Source organism: Paramormyrops kingsleyae, chromosome 14 (genome assembly GCF_048594095.1).
Source record: "Paramormyrops kingsleyae isolate MSU_618 chromosome 14, PKINGS_0.4, whole genome shotgun sequence".
Taxonomy (NCBI): Eukaryota; Metazoa; Chordata; class Actinopteri; order Osteoglossiformes; family Mormyridae; genus Paramormyrops; species Paramormyrops kingsleyae.
The window spans coordinates 19,004,368-19,019,496 of NC_132810.1; the positions used below are offsets into that span (position 1 = coordinate 19,004,368).

The following is a 15,129-nucleotide window of genomic DNA, read 5'->3' on the forward strand; positions in this document are numbered from 1 at the left end:
GGCAGATTCTCTTGAAGGATTTGACAAAAAAAAAATTGTAACCTTTCTAGAAGGACTCAATGAGCATTACATCTATATGGCGCCCAAAGCACCACTTCAACCACCACCAGTGTAACACCCACCTGGATGATGGGATGGTAGCCTTTCTGCACCAGAACTCTCACCACACAGTAGCTAAGGTGAAGGGGCAGGAGAGAATTCACCAGTTAGATATAGGGGATGAGTAGGAGGCCAGATATGAAAGAGCCACAGTGGGTAGTTACAGGACATCAGGGTATCAGCCCTGCTCTTTCAGAAGATGCCCAAGGATCTTTGGTGACCTCAGAGAGCATCTAAAGCTCTCAGCGTCACTATAGCTGCACTGGGTTCCCCACTGACCACAGCACAGGCTGCGGTTCTGTGGCCCAGCAGAAACTTGACTTTCTCACTTGGTCTCCCATCCAAGTATTGGCCAGGGCCAAACCTGCTTAGCTTCAGATGGGTTACTGAATCTGACCAGCAGAAGCAGAAGCTGTCTGATTTTCACTACAGAAAATGCCCTTGACTCTGCTTCCATTTCACGTTCTATCACACTTCATGCACAAATATGCTGCCTTCTAAGATCCCGGCAAATTGTCTCCTCACTCCTGCTGCTCCTGGAGCCATGGATCTAGAAGATCAATTCTGAAAGGCCCATTCTTGATCCTCCTTCAGACAAACTCTTCCAACAGCACAGAGCACATCATTGTATCATTAGATCATATGCCCATTTCTTATCTCTGCTATTGAAATAATTGTTCACTTCACATTCACATCTTTTCTTTGTTTGACTAAATTAATTGGTTTGACCCTGTACTGGATCATGGAAGATTCATGTCTAATGTAAGTGTTTAATCTTCATTTGTCAGTCACAAAAACGGTTTTCATATTATGTTTTAAATATTGAAACCTATTTCCTGATAACCCTTATTAAACAGTATGTCGATTTGGGTGAATGGCTGCCCCATTAGTAGGTATCAGGCTTAGATACAGATAGATACAAAGTTGCCACAAGACAGTTGTCACACAATTTGGTTGTTATATATGATGCACATGTTGATAAGTGTTTAAAAAGTTCAGCAGTGCATGTCAGTGCAAGGACTGATGCAATAAATACAACATGTACAATGAGTTATTCAAAACCCTGAGGCATCGCTTGTTAAGAGCTGGAACGACACATGTTAAAAGCCAGAAAATCAGAATCGGCTTCATTGGCCAAATATTCTCAGACGCGTGGAATTTGACCCTGGCTGTTAATGGCTCTCCAGTGTATTCATATGGCATATATACTTGACACAAATACACAGTTAAGACAGGACAATGATATATGCAGTCCAGCTGATATATACAGTTACCGCTCACTGAATACTGAAATTTCCCCATTGATGAGGAGGCATTTCCTCACGTCTGCTGTGGTTATATGATCTGGGACCAACCCTTTGCCCTGAAGGCCTGCAGACTCTTTCAGGAGCTGTTCCTATGTAGCAGGACGCGCCCATGAAGATGGCCAGCCCACTGTGGGGATTCTGACGTGCCGATGCCCTACGTTAGCACGGGTCCTGCTACTTCAAAATGGAAAATTTTGTCTGAAGTCTAATTTTTGAGACTCACATTTCCCACATTGAGTTATATCAAGCATTTAGTTTTTAAGCACAATTTTATATAATAAAATTTATTAAATTTCCTATCACTATGGAAATAGCCTTAGACAGGCTCCAGAACCTAGGACGATCTCACCTGTCTGTTATGACAGTCTGGAAAGGAAACTTTGGATGTACTTGATTATCCTTTTGTATCTGATCACTTTGAAAGTGCTAAGGACAGACATGACAAGCAGGTAAAACGTTAGAAACAATTACGACTCAAGAAATGAGGCGTCTATGAATATCCGGCTTGAAAATGAAAGAAATAATCTCCTGTTTCGTTATACACATGCAATCACACTTTATTGACAGCAAAACCTCAGTTAAAATATTAGACTTAAAGTGGGCCTAACCAGGACAACAGCTGAAAACTCGAAGAATCTGCGGGTCTTTCCGATGGCCCTGGGCCTATAATTATAATACACCACTGTGAATAATCAGAGAAAACGGGTAAAAACATGCTTAAGTTAAACATAAATAAGTAATACAATAAACGTAACCCCCCCCCCCAATTCAGACCATTTCAAATGCAAATTAATACAGATTTGGTGGACACGTGTTAGCTGTCTGTAGTCAGTTTCTGGCAGACAAGATAATGCCAACTGACTATTGCGAAATGTTGCCACACTAAAGCCGAGGAACCCAACGTGAAAGTTTATTACATGAATTCATTTGGTTGGTCGATCGATCGACCGACTGAGAAGGCAAAAAATAAATACAAAATGTAACTTATTTGTCCTTTCCGAGTGGTGTCAGAAACTACACCGCCTGCTTTGCTCTCTAAACAGGGGTCCAAAGCAAAATGCGAGGTGGGGGTATTCCTTATATTTGGAAAGCGGCACATTCATTTTCCATATGAACATACACCTCCCAGAAATCCATTTCTCCCAGTAATAATTATTAGTAACCGATACATGATGACTGATAGACCAACACGATAACTGATACATATTAATGCACCGTTGGCGTTACTTTGTTTCAAAGCAGCGCTACACAAGTGACCAGCGCGTGCGTTACGGTGAATTTCGGGGCGGAGGCGGCCCTCTTTTCTCTCGGGGATGTGTTTCCGGGTGCGGGACACCGCGTCTGGAAGCAGCGGAGCGTCGGCCTGGCGGGTCTTCTTTCGGTGTGGGGGGGTGACAGCTTTATATTACGGGGGGAGACTTTGCAGTCGGGGAGGGCCGCTCTTAATAGTACGGAAGGCCGATTTTGGATACGGTGGGAAGGCGCTGGCTCCATCCTAGCTGTCCGGCTAGCGCCATATCCGCTTTAGCTTAGCCGCCGACCGGGCTAGGCAGCCGCTCGCCCGTGTCTGCAGGCGGCACGACCCACGCTGCTGTAGCGCGGAGGGAGCCGGTCCATTGCCATGGGAGCCTCCGCAGCCACTTTCCTGCTGGTATACCTGTTTCTGTCTCCTGCAGACTGCGCGATAAAAGCCTCGGCGGCGGAAGAGGAGCGGAGCGAAGCGGGGCTCGGTAAGTATCCGGCCGGCGCGATAAAAGCCTCGGCGGCGGAAGCGGGGCTCGGTGAGTTATCGGGCCGACGCGTTCGACAGTCGCTCCACGAAAATACTCCTCTGCTTTGAGCGCCGGAGCACGGCGTATTAACCAGCGACACATGAATCATTATTAGATAATGAAGTAAGAGACCCTCGGTTAGCTGCGCAGATTGTCCAATATTTACGGTTCATAAGTCGCTATCGGGAATGGAATTAGTTCTACTTATGTTATCCGACGTTTTTGAATGGAAATGAAAATTTGGCTTGAAAATTTCAATCAAATCTGACTTTATATCGCACCCCTATGCCGTAGGGGTGTGTTAGATGTTTTGAATTTCGTTCTTCTTTCATTTCAGTCTTGTTTTTGTCCGGATATAACTTTTTAGTATGATATGAATCATGAAAAATGAAACCGGTCCCCCTCGGCGCTGCACTGTAATGTGGAGAATATGACGCTCCCTTTCATTGACACCTCGGCTTCTGCGGAATACACCCAATATTCGTATTCAAACTGGAAGAATTAAGACGCTGTAATGATTTCACTGATAGATTGCTCTGTTTGCGGTGTCTTATGTTTGGGCTGGTGGTAAGGCTGCATTGTTTATATTGTAAACAGCATTAGTGATTATTTATCTCATGCTTTACGATTTGTGTTTTTTAATATATTTTGGATAGTGAAAGTGCTCTGGGTTGGTTTCAGGTTTGATTGCTGCGGTTCTGTGGCTTTCTTCTATTCGTGTGAATCGGTGGCCCTGAATTGGCCTTACTGGTGTGTGTGTGTGTGTGTGTGATGTCTGGACTGTCTTTGCTTCCATGTGATGCCCTTTTATACACTTCCAATGTCCTGTTATTCCTTTTGGCTGTGGATTGTGGGTTTATGTTATGGATTTCCTGAAAACTTGAAAGTTTGTCAAGGTTTATTTGAGTACCTAGCTTAAGGGTTTTCTGTGGGCTTCTATAATAAAACTACAGGTTAAATTGACCACTATTTTTGGTTGAACCGCTGAAATCTTGACTGTAATTTCAGTGCAGTATTCAGGCAAAAGGAGTAAGAAGTATTTAAATGTGACATTTCTTAAAAGAAAAGTAAGTTGAACCAGTTGGGTTTTGAACCTGTTTTTAAAATTTCTTCCAGTCAATGCACATACCTGCCGGTACGAACTATTACCCACTGCTGTGCTTAGTGTCATCGCTCTGCAGATGCGTAAGATTCCAGACAGTGCAGCTGAGCAGTGACAGTGCAGCTGAGCAGTGACAGTGCAGCTGAGCAGTGACAGTGCAGCTGAGCAGTGACAGTGCAGCTGAGCAGTGACAGAGCAGCTCTGTGTTTTTGTCTTCTAAATGTGATTTTAAAGTCAATTTTTAATGCATCCCTATGCCTCTGTAAAGCACTTTGAATTGCTTGCATCATTGTGCTCACTTGATGATACTTGCCTTGACCTCTGACCTCGGCAGACGGCCTCCATGACATGCTGGCGGACTTCGAGGTGCTGCCGGTGTCCAGCCTGCGGCAGCACTCCATCAGAAGGAGGGATGTCACTGTCGATTCCCAGGTGGAGCGCCTCTTCAGCTTCACGGCTCTCAATAGGTGAATTCCGTCTGCCAGGCAACGTCAGCCTCTTCCAGCTTTTCGTAGTTAATGATTCAACCATCCAGTGTGTCTTTTGACACCCTGCAGTAAACAGAACTTTACACACTTCGGATAGTTGTGATGCTTTTCTCCTTCTGTAATTGCAGAGGATTGCTGTTGATATTAACCAGTTGCATTATGTACGTTGAGTAGCTGCTGTTTTTGTTCACTTGCTAACCAGGGGTGTCGTAAAGGGAGGGGGGGGTGGACAAATCCGAGGTCGCTTGAATGACCGAGACTCTAAAAATTTTGGAATGCAGTTGTATTGGTCTGGGTTGGGGGCCCAATATAATGTGCTATCATTGGACTCAAAATCTCCAGTGCCCCCCCCCCCCCCTGGGTGGTATCCATCCCTAATATCAGCCCCCGCTCTCATTTTTGAAGATTTGTTTGGAATAAATAGATTAAAATCTTTTGCGTGAATTTGTGAAAATGAACACTTCCAAATTAAAGCACAAAATCACACTGGCCTGGGTACTGAGCGTATTTCTCCACTGACCGGTGTGTTAAAGGGTGTTACCCTGCTTCACAAAGCACGAACGTGTTGGGGATGAAACTGCATGTAAGCCAACAGCTAAACCAATGGTGTCTTCATTTTGCTGCAGTTAAAGTTCCCTCTTGTTTTATTTTTTCCTTTCTCAAAGGTATTTTAAGCTTTACTTGACGAGCAACAGAAACCTATTTGCTAAAGACTTCAAAGTGGAGTTTCTAGATGGCAGTGGCCAGGGGAAGAGGTACGATGTTCAGATGCAGAACTACTTCAGCGGACATGTCGTGGGTGAGGATCCGCAGCGTGATGGAAATGTCGGTGAAGTTTGCCTGGCACTTTTTCCGTCGTCATGGTAACAGTGTCTCCGCCTCCTTCGAAGGGGAGGAGCATTCTCGTGTGCAGGCACACATAGACGGCAGCGAATTCTCGGCCCACATTCTGACCGACGAAGCAGAGTACAACGTCGAGGTAATGCCATTGTTAGCATCCTTGAGTGCCGTGTGTCTAGTAGCAATTTGGGGAATGTGTAAGATCTAGTGTTATAGTTTTGTTTTTATAATTTAGTGCGTTTTATATTTTCAATCCAGTTTACTTTTCAGTGTGGTTGTATTCCATTTTATACATTTTTAAGTTATACTTAAATTTAGTTTATATATATATACACTGCATGTGTGTCTATATATAAGTATGTGTGTGCTTATGTGTATATATAGTATGTATGTATGTGTGTGTGTATGTGTATATATAGTATGTGTGTGTATGTGTATTTTCTAGCTTCAGTTAGTAATTTTATTCCTAGGGATAGACTGACAGTTGAGCTACTTTATGGGTCTGATCTTTAGATAATCCTACGAGTACACAGTTTGCGTTCAGTACTAATGGGCAAAACGTGTCCCAGGTTATTAATGATATTTAAACATAAATCATTACTTTAAATAGCAGTATTAGTTGTAGTTTTTTTAAATTCTATGTTTGTCTCTTATTTGATTTTAGTTTACGAAGATGCTTTCTTTTAGTTTTTGTAACGATGATAACCCTAGTAAGATCGCAATTAGCAATTGCAATGCATTCTCCATTTACTTGATCTCCGAATTGCGTGTTTTTGATCTTTGTGGTGACGTTAACTTTGAGCCTAGAGTAAAGTAAATATTAGGAATAATCTATTTAAAAATGACAGTTCCATTATGCCAATAAGTTAGTTTTTAACCAAGGCCTGAGAGATCTTTAATGAAATCTTAAAAAATCCATTAAAAAGCCTTCGTGACTGGGTCTCTTACCTCAGCCCCTGTGGAGGTTCACGGAAAAGCCCGATGATGACCGGCTGCTCGTGTATCGCTCTGAGGACATCCGCAATATCAGCCGCATCGCCTCACCCAAGGTGTGCGGCTACGTCCAGGCCGAGGCCAAGGAGCTCATTCCGGAGGGCGCTCAGAACATGGGAGAAGAGGAGGTGGAAGGCCTGGAGCACGGTGAGGAGGGTGGCGCCGTGCTGGCGAAACGGCGGCTTAAAAGCTAACGCGTATCCAAGCTAACAAAATACAGCAGCTAAAGGAAAAGAGAAGCAGGGAGCTGGGTGGCAGGGTGGCCATCTTGGTGTAAACAGGAAGCAGGGAGCTGGAGAGTAGGGTGGCCATCTTGGTGTAAACATGAAGCAGGGAGCTGGATGGCAGGGTGGCCATCTTGGTGTAAGCAGGCAGCTGGATAGTAGGGTGGCCATCTTAGTGTAAACAGGAAGCAGGTGACTCCTGTTCTGACTGAGCCACATGTGCTGCTGCGCAGGGCACCTCCACCGGGAGAAGAGGCAGGCTCACAGCCACAAGAAAAATACCTGTCCCCTGCTACTGGTGGCCGACTATCGCTTCTTTACCTACATGGGCCGCAAAGAGGAGAGCACTACCCTGAACTACCTGGTGAGAGATGGGGCTCTGGAAGCGCGGTACTGGGGTAAAAACAAGGTTCTTCCTGTTCCTGGGCTAACCGTGCTCTTCCAGGCACAAACACTCAGGCAGAACTGGGGTTCAGGGGTTTTTTTTATCACTCAATAATTTATGAGAGATTCCATCTGACAAATGGATTGTTTGACCCATCATGATTTTCACTGCCTCTTTTGTGTTTATTTAATTTATTTTTTTGCCCCCTTCAGATTGAACTGATCGATCGCGTGGACGACATCTACAGAAACACTTCCTGGGATGATGAATTTAAGGGATACGGTGTGCAAATCCAGCAGGTGGCTCCACATTTAACATTAAATGTAGTTTTTCTAAAGCTTCGTTTACCTTTTGGTGGTGTATCGTAAACCTGCGTTTTTCTTGCGCTATCGCTTAGATAATCATCAATAAGGAGCCCACCAAAGTTAACAATGAAGTGCACTATAACATGGAAGGGAGTCCGGACAAGACCAAAGACGTGTGGGACGTCAAGAAGCTGCTGGAGGTGAGCAGGTTCATGATCATTAACGAGAAGTAAAACGATAAGAAGATATTTTCGTAAATTGAAATAAGGCACAAAAATAAAATGGTACAACTAAACGAAAATGTCGCTTTCAAAACTAACAGGAATAAAATGAAAACCAACGTCAAATACTTCCTGTTACTGTTTTTTTAAAAACCATTTAGCTAAAGTAATTATTTATCTTTAATTACCATTAATAATAGCTGGGACATGTCCATTTTGAGGACGTGCAAAATGTGCTCTGTGTGGTCGTGTAGGACTCTAAAGATCAGACACATTGTTTTCAGTGTGTCCAAGGCATACAATTACTAAAACATGAACTAAAATGCATATAAACTAAATATACATGTCTTTAAAATAGAATCAAATGAAACCCACACTGCAGTTTAACTTTAAAATGAACTTAATTTCAAATGAAAATTTGAAATTATTAAATGACTAGTATTTGTATATTTATATTTTTATGTATTTTATACGCATTTAAAGGTCGAAAAAGAGTTTGTGCTGCAAACATTTCCAAAAATTTAAAAATTCTAAAACAGAATTCGGGTGTAAAGATTATTGGATCCATACTTTGTTTCAGCCCAGCCTGACTGACAAAGGGTGGATCTCAGTGCCCCCCCCCCCGGGAAGGGGGTCAGTAGCTATACAGATTCCATGGTCGCCATGGACACGCAAACTCGTTTACTTGATGATAATCTCTCTTTGTCCCCAGCAATTCAGCTTGGACATTGCGGAGAATGCCTCGACTGTGTGCCTCGCTCACCTCTTCACCTACCAGGACTTCGACGAGGGGACGCTGGGCTTGGCGTATGTGGCCCCCTCCAGGTCAATGGACGGATCCTCGCACTCCAAAGCTCCAGGCCTGGGCGGCCTCTGCTCAGGGGGTGTGTACTTTGCAAAAGTCTTGCGCAGCCAAAGAACACGATGTCTGATTGGTTGGTGTAAAACTATGCTCTTAAGCTTGTCAAAATATGTTAGCTTAACCATTTCAAAACCTCTGCTAAAATGACTCCATTACTTCCAGCAAACATATAATACATCCGTGTGTTTTTTGACTCGATCACTAGCACATCTCATATAGCTAATCAATATCACATAGATTTTTTTAGTTAATTTAAGTTAATTGAGCTGGTGGTGAAATTTAATAAATACGTGGATTGGCCTGGGCATCCAATTTAGACACCAGTAAGTTTTTGGAGAACAGAAGAAATTTTTACTAGTTTTTATTATATTACTTTTAATGTGCATGTGTTCTAATGCTTGTGTTTTTGTTTTGAGAAAATGTGCATTTACTATCCAGATAAATAGCTTTAAACATTTCTTTTGACTATCTAAGATTTTTGCACAGTACTGTGATTGGCCATTTTCTTGTAACCGTTCCAGTTAGTGGTGTATCGAAAGGCTTACCCACGGAATAGATTTTAGCCTCTGTGACCACCTGACTTTGTCATGTGACCTCCTGCCATTTTACTTCCTGCTCTAATGATCAGACTGCATGGACAGGAAGTAGCCACAGTCTGAGTATGTGAGACATGTTAGTCATTGTCGTTCGGTTGGACGTTTTCGTTTCAGCATACACTCCTCCTGGAACTAAGAAGCGGACTTACTTAAACACCGGCTTAACCAGCACTAAGAATTACGGGAAAACTATCCTTACGAAGGTAGCTTTAATATACCTTAACATTATTAAATATTTTGACATTTTAAAAAGGACAGTGCGCTGAAGTAACTGAACAGAACTCAACAAACTGACAAAACGTTGAATAGTGAGACGTTTTCCAACAGGAGGCCGACTTGGTCACCACTCATGAGCTGGGCCACAATTTCGGAGCCGAGCATGACCCCGATAACATCGCTCACTGTGCCCCCAGCGACGACAACGGGGGCAAGTATGTCATGTATCCCATAGCAGTGAGCGGGGATCATGTCAACAACAAGGTACCAGTCTATTCGCTTGCCGGAATCTCAGAGGCTCCTTTTGGGGTCTTTGTATTGGGGCTTGTGGCTCTGAATCAAGAGTTTTTTATAGGTAGGTTACTAAGTAACAGAAAGGAATGTTGTGTCAGGCTGAGGTGATGTAGGCTTCCGTTACCCGCCCCAACCTTTATAATCCCCCCGCCCCCCCCCCCCCAGCGCTTTTCCAACTGCAGCAAGATCTCCATCGGGAAAACTCTGAAGCTGAAGGCCCCCGTTTGCTTCCGCGAGAGGAACAGCAAGGTCTGCGGGAACTCGCGGGTGGAGGAGGGAGAGGACTGCGACCCCGGGCTGCTTCACCTGCAGCACGACCCCTGCTGCACCAGCGAATGCAAGTTCAGGCCCCGGGTCCAGTGCAGGTACTGGGAAGGCCGTTTTAACACCCCTTTTTGGGGCCCTAAGCAAAATGTGACTAACCTAGTTATCAGTGGTCATCTCCCTTCACATTCTGATGGGCTGATCAGATGGGGGGGGCACAGGGGGCTGCTTAGTTCACATTGTTTACCCTGAGCCAGTCCTGATCTCAGCATATCGCCTTATTCTAAAGCACGGAAACTTCTCTTCTTGTGAATCCAGTGACCGGAACAGCCCCTGTTGCAGAAACTGCACCTTCGAGAAAGCAGGCAAAGTCTGCCAGGAGTCCATCAGTGCCACCTGTAAGGGGGAATCCAAGTGTACAGGTAGGTGCAGCGGCTGGGCCATTGTGAGGACTGGAGCAGGCCGGGCTGGTCCAAGAGACACCACAAGAAATGTATGAGAACCTTAGTCCTGTTAAAACCGTCCTTCCTAGCCCGGTCCCAGGAAATCCCCATGCTGTCCACATCTTTGCTCCATCCCAGCTTCCAACACGCCTGTATAAGATACTCGATGTCTGTGATTGGTCGATTTGCTATTGATTGTTTGGTTCAGGTGCTGGGACCTGGGAGAGAGCAAACATGTGGACTGTTTGGGGGGAGAGGGTTTAAGGACAAGGACAAAAAAGACGTAACAAAATGACTTTACAGGGCTGCGGTATTTAAGGATAAGCGGATACAGAAAATGGATGGGCGACAGTGTTTTGGCCAGAGATTTGGGTCGATACCACTCGTCGACTTAGTCACTCACCTCTTCCCCCATATGCTGTTGGCGCGTCTCCCAGGTAACAGCAGTCTGTGCCCACCTCCTGTCAACGCCCGCGACGACACCATCTGCGTGGACAGTGGCACATGCCGTGGAGGAGAATGCATCCCGTTCTGTGTGGCCAGCGAGAACCTCCTGCCCTGCGCCTGCAATGGTTAGTGTCACCTGGGCATCACTGCGGAAACGAGACTGCTTCCAGTGCTTTCGTTTTTGTTTTGTGTTTTGTGTTTTGTTTTGTGTTTTGTTTTGTTTTGTTTCGTTTCGTTTCGGCTTTGCAGGTTTAGATGCTGGGCCTGTGATTGGAAGGTCACCGATTGAAATCCCAGGGTCTACACAGCCCCTTACTGCCAGTTGCTCCATGGATTGGCTGACCCTAATTTCTCAGTGGCTTTGGACAAATGCGTCCGCTAAATTAATGTATCTTGATCTATTTTTATAGAGACGAACAACTCATGTAAGGTGTGCTGTCGGGACAAGGACGGCATCTGCGCCCCTTTCGAGAAGAACGGGAAATATCTGTACCTGCGGAAGGGCAAACCTTGCACCGTGGGCTTCTGTGATGAAGGCGTGAGTATCTGCGCTTCATCTCTCGGGCTGGGCTGGGATGGGCTGGGCTGGGGGGGGGGATGGGGGTGGGAGGGGGAGATCCCTGTTCACGTGGCTGCTCTTTGCTGTCACTGCAGGGGAAGTGCATGAAGCAGGTCCAGGATGTCATCGAACGTCTATGGGACTTCATCGACAAGCTGGACATCAACACTTTCGGTGAGCAGCATCACTGCAGAATATCCACTAGTTCATTAAGTACTAGAAGATTGTTTTATATACAGAATATATAGGAAACTTTCTATAGATGATTTTCATGTAGTATTATCACTTCTTACAACTTAAAAACAGCATAATAAGCTGTCTGCACGTTATCGCATTTTGTAGTTGCGATCAGACCTACTGCACAGGTGCAGCCTACAGTCGTGCTGCATGACGACGTGTCAGTCGATGATTGGCCGCATATACAACGGTGGTCCCATAAGATTATAACGGAGCTGAAAAATTCCCATCACCTTGCGACATCTTAGCCGTCGTGAGGTTATAGTGCAGCATGATACTCGCGCATTTGCAGTGATGCTGGTCTGAACAGACCCACTGCACTGCCAGTCGTATGACAGTATAGCACATACAGCACACTATACATGATGAAGATGATAACCATGTTTGTGTATGTACTACATGCAATTTTATCGTTATTTAGGCTACACTATATGGCCTATGTGTGTAGTAGGCTGTACCATCTAGGTTTGTGTAACTACAATCACTAAATGTTGCCCATTGATTTTTTTAGTCCAGTGGTGTGTTTTACTGGAGCCGTTTAGCTTAAGCGCTGTGCATCACAGCTCCCCCGGTCTCCCGCAGGGAAATTCCTGGCGGACAACATCGTGGGCTCGGTTGTGGTGTTCTCCCTCATCTTCTGGATCCCCCTTAGCATCCTAGTCCACTGCGTGGTAGGTGGTCCACAGGGCGCCTGCTCGTGTGTCCATGACAGGGTTGGGGTGGGGGGGGGGGGTGTTATGGGGGCCACATCTGACTGTCATGTGATCTATGTTTCAGGACAAAAGCCTTGACAAGGAGTACGAGGAGAACAACAAGTCGCTCTTCTACCCCAGCGTGAGTATCGTCTCTTTGCCCCCGCTTGCTTAAATCCCCCCTCCTTCATTGTGGTGGGGGGGGGGTCCAGATTGCTCTTCTGTGGACTTAGTGATACCTCTGAGTAGCTCAGATGGGGCGGGGAGGTGGGTTATGATTTTAAGTGCAGCTTAAGGCTCAGAAATGATGACCTGTCCATTACTGTCTACTTTGGCCTCCACGGAGCTGCAGCAGATCCTGGAGGTGTGTAGTAGAACTCTGTCGACAGGTGAGTCGGCCGTGTAGCATCCAGTGTGTAACGCAGCGTGTCGATGGATCGTGGGAGTGCACCGTGGTGAGCTTGTGTGCCTGCTTGTCACGGCCGCTTCTGATTGGCTGTCGTTCACCACCTGCCCGCCCCTCCCCCGCATCTTTACAGAACCCAGAGATGCTGAGCAGCCTGGAGTCGGCCTCCGTACGCATCCTGAAGCCGCCGCCTCCCGTGATCGCCACGTCCCGCCTCCAGCCCGCCCACCAGGCCTCGGCCCCAAGCGCACTGGCCCCAAGCTCGAGCTCGGCCCCGGGCCCCGGCCCTGCCCAGGCCGCCGTCGGGCCACGGCTGGAGCCGCCGCGAATGGCCACCATCCAGGAGGACCCCAGCAGCGACTCGCACCTGGACGAGGACATGCTGGAGGAGGACTTCCAACCCAGCGGGCCCACAAAGTCCTACGAGGACCTGACGGAACAGCAGCCGGCCCCGTCGCGCAGTGACAAGGCTCAGGTGTTCAGGCTCAAGAGGCAGCAGCGTGTCGACAGCAAGGAAACCGAGTGCTGAGCCCCCAGTCCCAGCATTGGGGGTGGGGCAGGGAAAGGGGTGTGGTCAGAAGATGGGTGGGGCTTAGAGGGGCAGGGCGGGACCTGCAAACATGGCAGAATTAAACACCAGTGAGGGTAACTGCCAACCACATTTCATGTGATAATGATTAGTTAATTAGTTAATCTTGTTTTTTTTTTTCCTAAGGAAATGTGTTGTGATGCCAAGGACACAGTCAGGGCCCTAACCCTAAGGTGCCTTTACTCTTCCAGCTGCCGCTTGTCTTGAGTGCGCTCGCATGGTCACCGTGGCAACGTGCCAGTTTTGGCGCTGGTTCCGCAAGGCGGCTTCTGCGGATCGCCCTTCGGTGGAGCCGCTGACAGCCGTGTTCAGGCTTTTAGAGACGCGTTTGGCCTCTTTGTTTATCTTTGCTCTCTAGCCCATGTTCTTAATGTTTCTCTCTCTTTTTTTTTCTGGACAAGTCGGTAGGTTAACGAGTTAGTAGTTACTTGTTTAGAAGATCAGGACTGGAGAGTGAGACCCCGTTTTCCTGAATTATGTTCTATTACATCCCCCACCCCTCCCCCCCGTCAGAAGTCATTTTTAGAATAGTTGCCTAAATGCTCGTGATTCAGTTGTGGTTCCTATCATCCTGTGAACGCTTTTTCGCCTGGTTTTTCCCCCAGTGCGCGTGTGTCTGTTACTGGGCCAAGGTAGCGGGTTGAGCGTTGTATTTGGTGTCATCGACGCAGGTCACACTCTCGTGCTCGTGACATGGTCTGTCGCCAGACAGGAGGTCTGTGCTTTGGTCCCTCATGAAGATGACAGCGGTGACCCGGCTCTGCATTAATGTGGGTCTGGGGGAAGGGTGGAGGATTTCTGCGTGACGTCAGGCCCCCACAGAGAAGCCTTCCACTGCCACTGGAACGAGCCGCTTTTGAAACTGGTTTGAACTGGGATATCTACTAGAATTAGTGGTTTATATAATCTGTGAGGTATTGCTGGAGAAGTGTTACTGCAAGAACATGTGTATGTCTGTCTATCATACTGGCAGTAATCTGCACAATTAAATGAAAAGGAACTTTTTTTGGTAGTCTGATGCTGATAATGACAACAAAATGACAAATTAGCTCGTGTTTAATTTCTCAGTAGCAGCATTTTCTCTGCGTTAATCTTTCCAGCAAAAATTGAATCCATTTTTGGTTTGCCAAGCTACTTTTGTGGTAATGTGAATAACTTATTTATTTAGCCAGACTGCCTTTGTGTAATAATGTCACTGTCTTCCTGTGTTCCCTTTACTACTGTTAATGCTAACGCCGTCTCGCTGGCAGTCTGCAGTAAGTGCCACCTGTCACTCGCTGTCACCTGTGACTCTGTTAATCGTGGCCTTTGTAGAAATGTCTTTAATGGAAACACACGTTTTATCCAGCTGTTCTGGACAATCCTTAATGACTTCGGTCGACTTTCATCAGGATGTCTAGCACTAGAAGTGGGGAAGCCGTGGTTGGGGGCGCTCTGCAGGACAGTGGCTCGAGCAGGACGCCCTCCTGATTCCTGAGTTTGGTGTGTTTGCCTGCGTCCAGCAGAGGCACCACGGTCACAAAGCACTTCAGGGTCTTTCATGTGACTCCTTACCTGTATGGCGCTGTATTGTATTCAAGAAAAGAGCCTCGAGATAAAATGTTTGTATTCAGTCTTTGTCTATTTTCAGTTTTTCACTCGAGTGGCTTTCTTAGTGTTCGCTTTTTGTACTTTTTTAAAAATATACTCCCCTTTCTTCCCATTGCTTCTAGCCTTTTATTCCCCCTGTTTTCTGTGTTGTACATCCTGCTGCATTTTATGGCTGTTTCACTTCTCATTTTAACTCTT

At 46.1% G+C, this 15,129-nt stretch overlaps 1 protein-coding gene across 3 annotated transcripts; it reads left to right on the forward strand.

Moving 5' to 3' along the window:
• The first annotated feature begins 2,586 nt into the window (after positions 1–2,586).
• On the forward strand, positions 2,587–15,046 carry adam17a (ADAM metallopeptidase domain 17a). 3 transcript variants are annotated; one of them, XM_072698769.1, is made up of 20 exons: positions 2,587–3,187; positions 4,615–4,747; positions 5,434–5,567; positions 5,659–5,747; positions 6,562–6,748; positions 7,059–7,189; positions 7,423–7,509; positions 7,608–7,715; positions 8,449–8,620; positions 9,309–9,397; positions 9,522–9,674; positions 9,870–10,069; positions 10,287–10,390; positions 10,849–10,983; positions 11,269–11,396; positions 11,513–11,591; positions 12,237–12,325; positions 12,432–12,488; positions 12,699–12,735; positions 12,886–15,046. In XM_072698769.1, the coding sequence occupies exons 1-20, from the start codon at positions 3,028–3,030 to the stop codon at positions 13,215–13,217; spliced, it is 2,604 nt and encodes an 867-aa protein (XP_072554870.1). In that variant the 5' UTR covers positions 2,587–3,027; the 3' UTR covers positions 13,218–15,046. The 3 variants fall into 3 exon arrangements, with proteins under 3 accessions (XP_072554870.1, XP_072554869.1, XP_072554871.1); XM_072698768.1 differs by lacking the exon at positions 12,699–12,735 and having other exon boundaries at positions 2,589–3,187; XM_072698770.1 differs by lacking the exon at positions 12,699–12,735 and having other exon boundaries at positions 2,593–3,136.
• The last annotated feature ends 83 nt before the right edge of the window (positions 15,047–15,129 follow it).

Excerpts from the sequence above, each read along its gene's own strand:
- adam17a (XM_072698768.1), top strand. The coding sequence starts at position 3,028 with ATGGGAGCCTCCGCAGCCACTTTCCTGCTGGTATACCTGTTTCTGTCT. Across the intron at positions 6,749-7,058 it reads GGTGGAAGGCCTGGAGCACG|GGCACCTCCACCGGGAGAAG; the intron begins GTGAGGAGGGTG and ends GCTGCTGCGCAG. Across the intron at positions 11,397-11,512 it reads TGGGCTTCTGTGATGAAGGC|GGGAAGTGCATGAAGCAGGT; the intron begins GTGAGTATCTGC and ends CTGTCACTGCAG.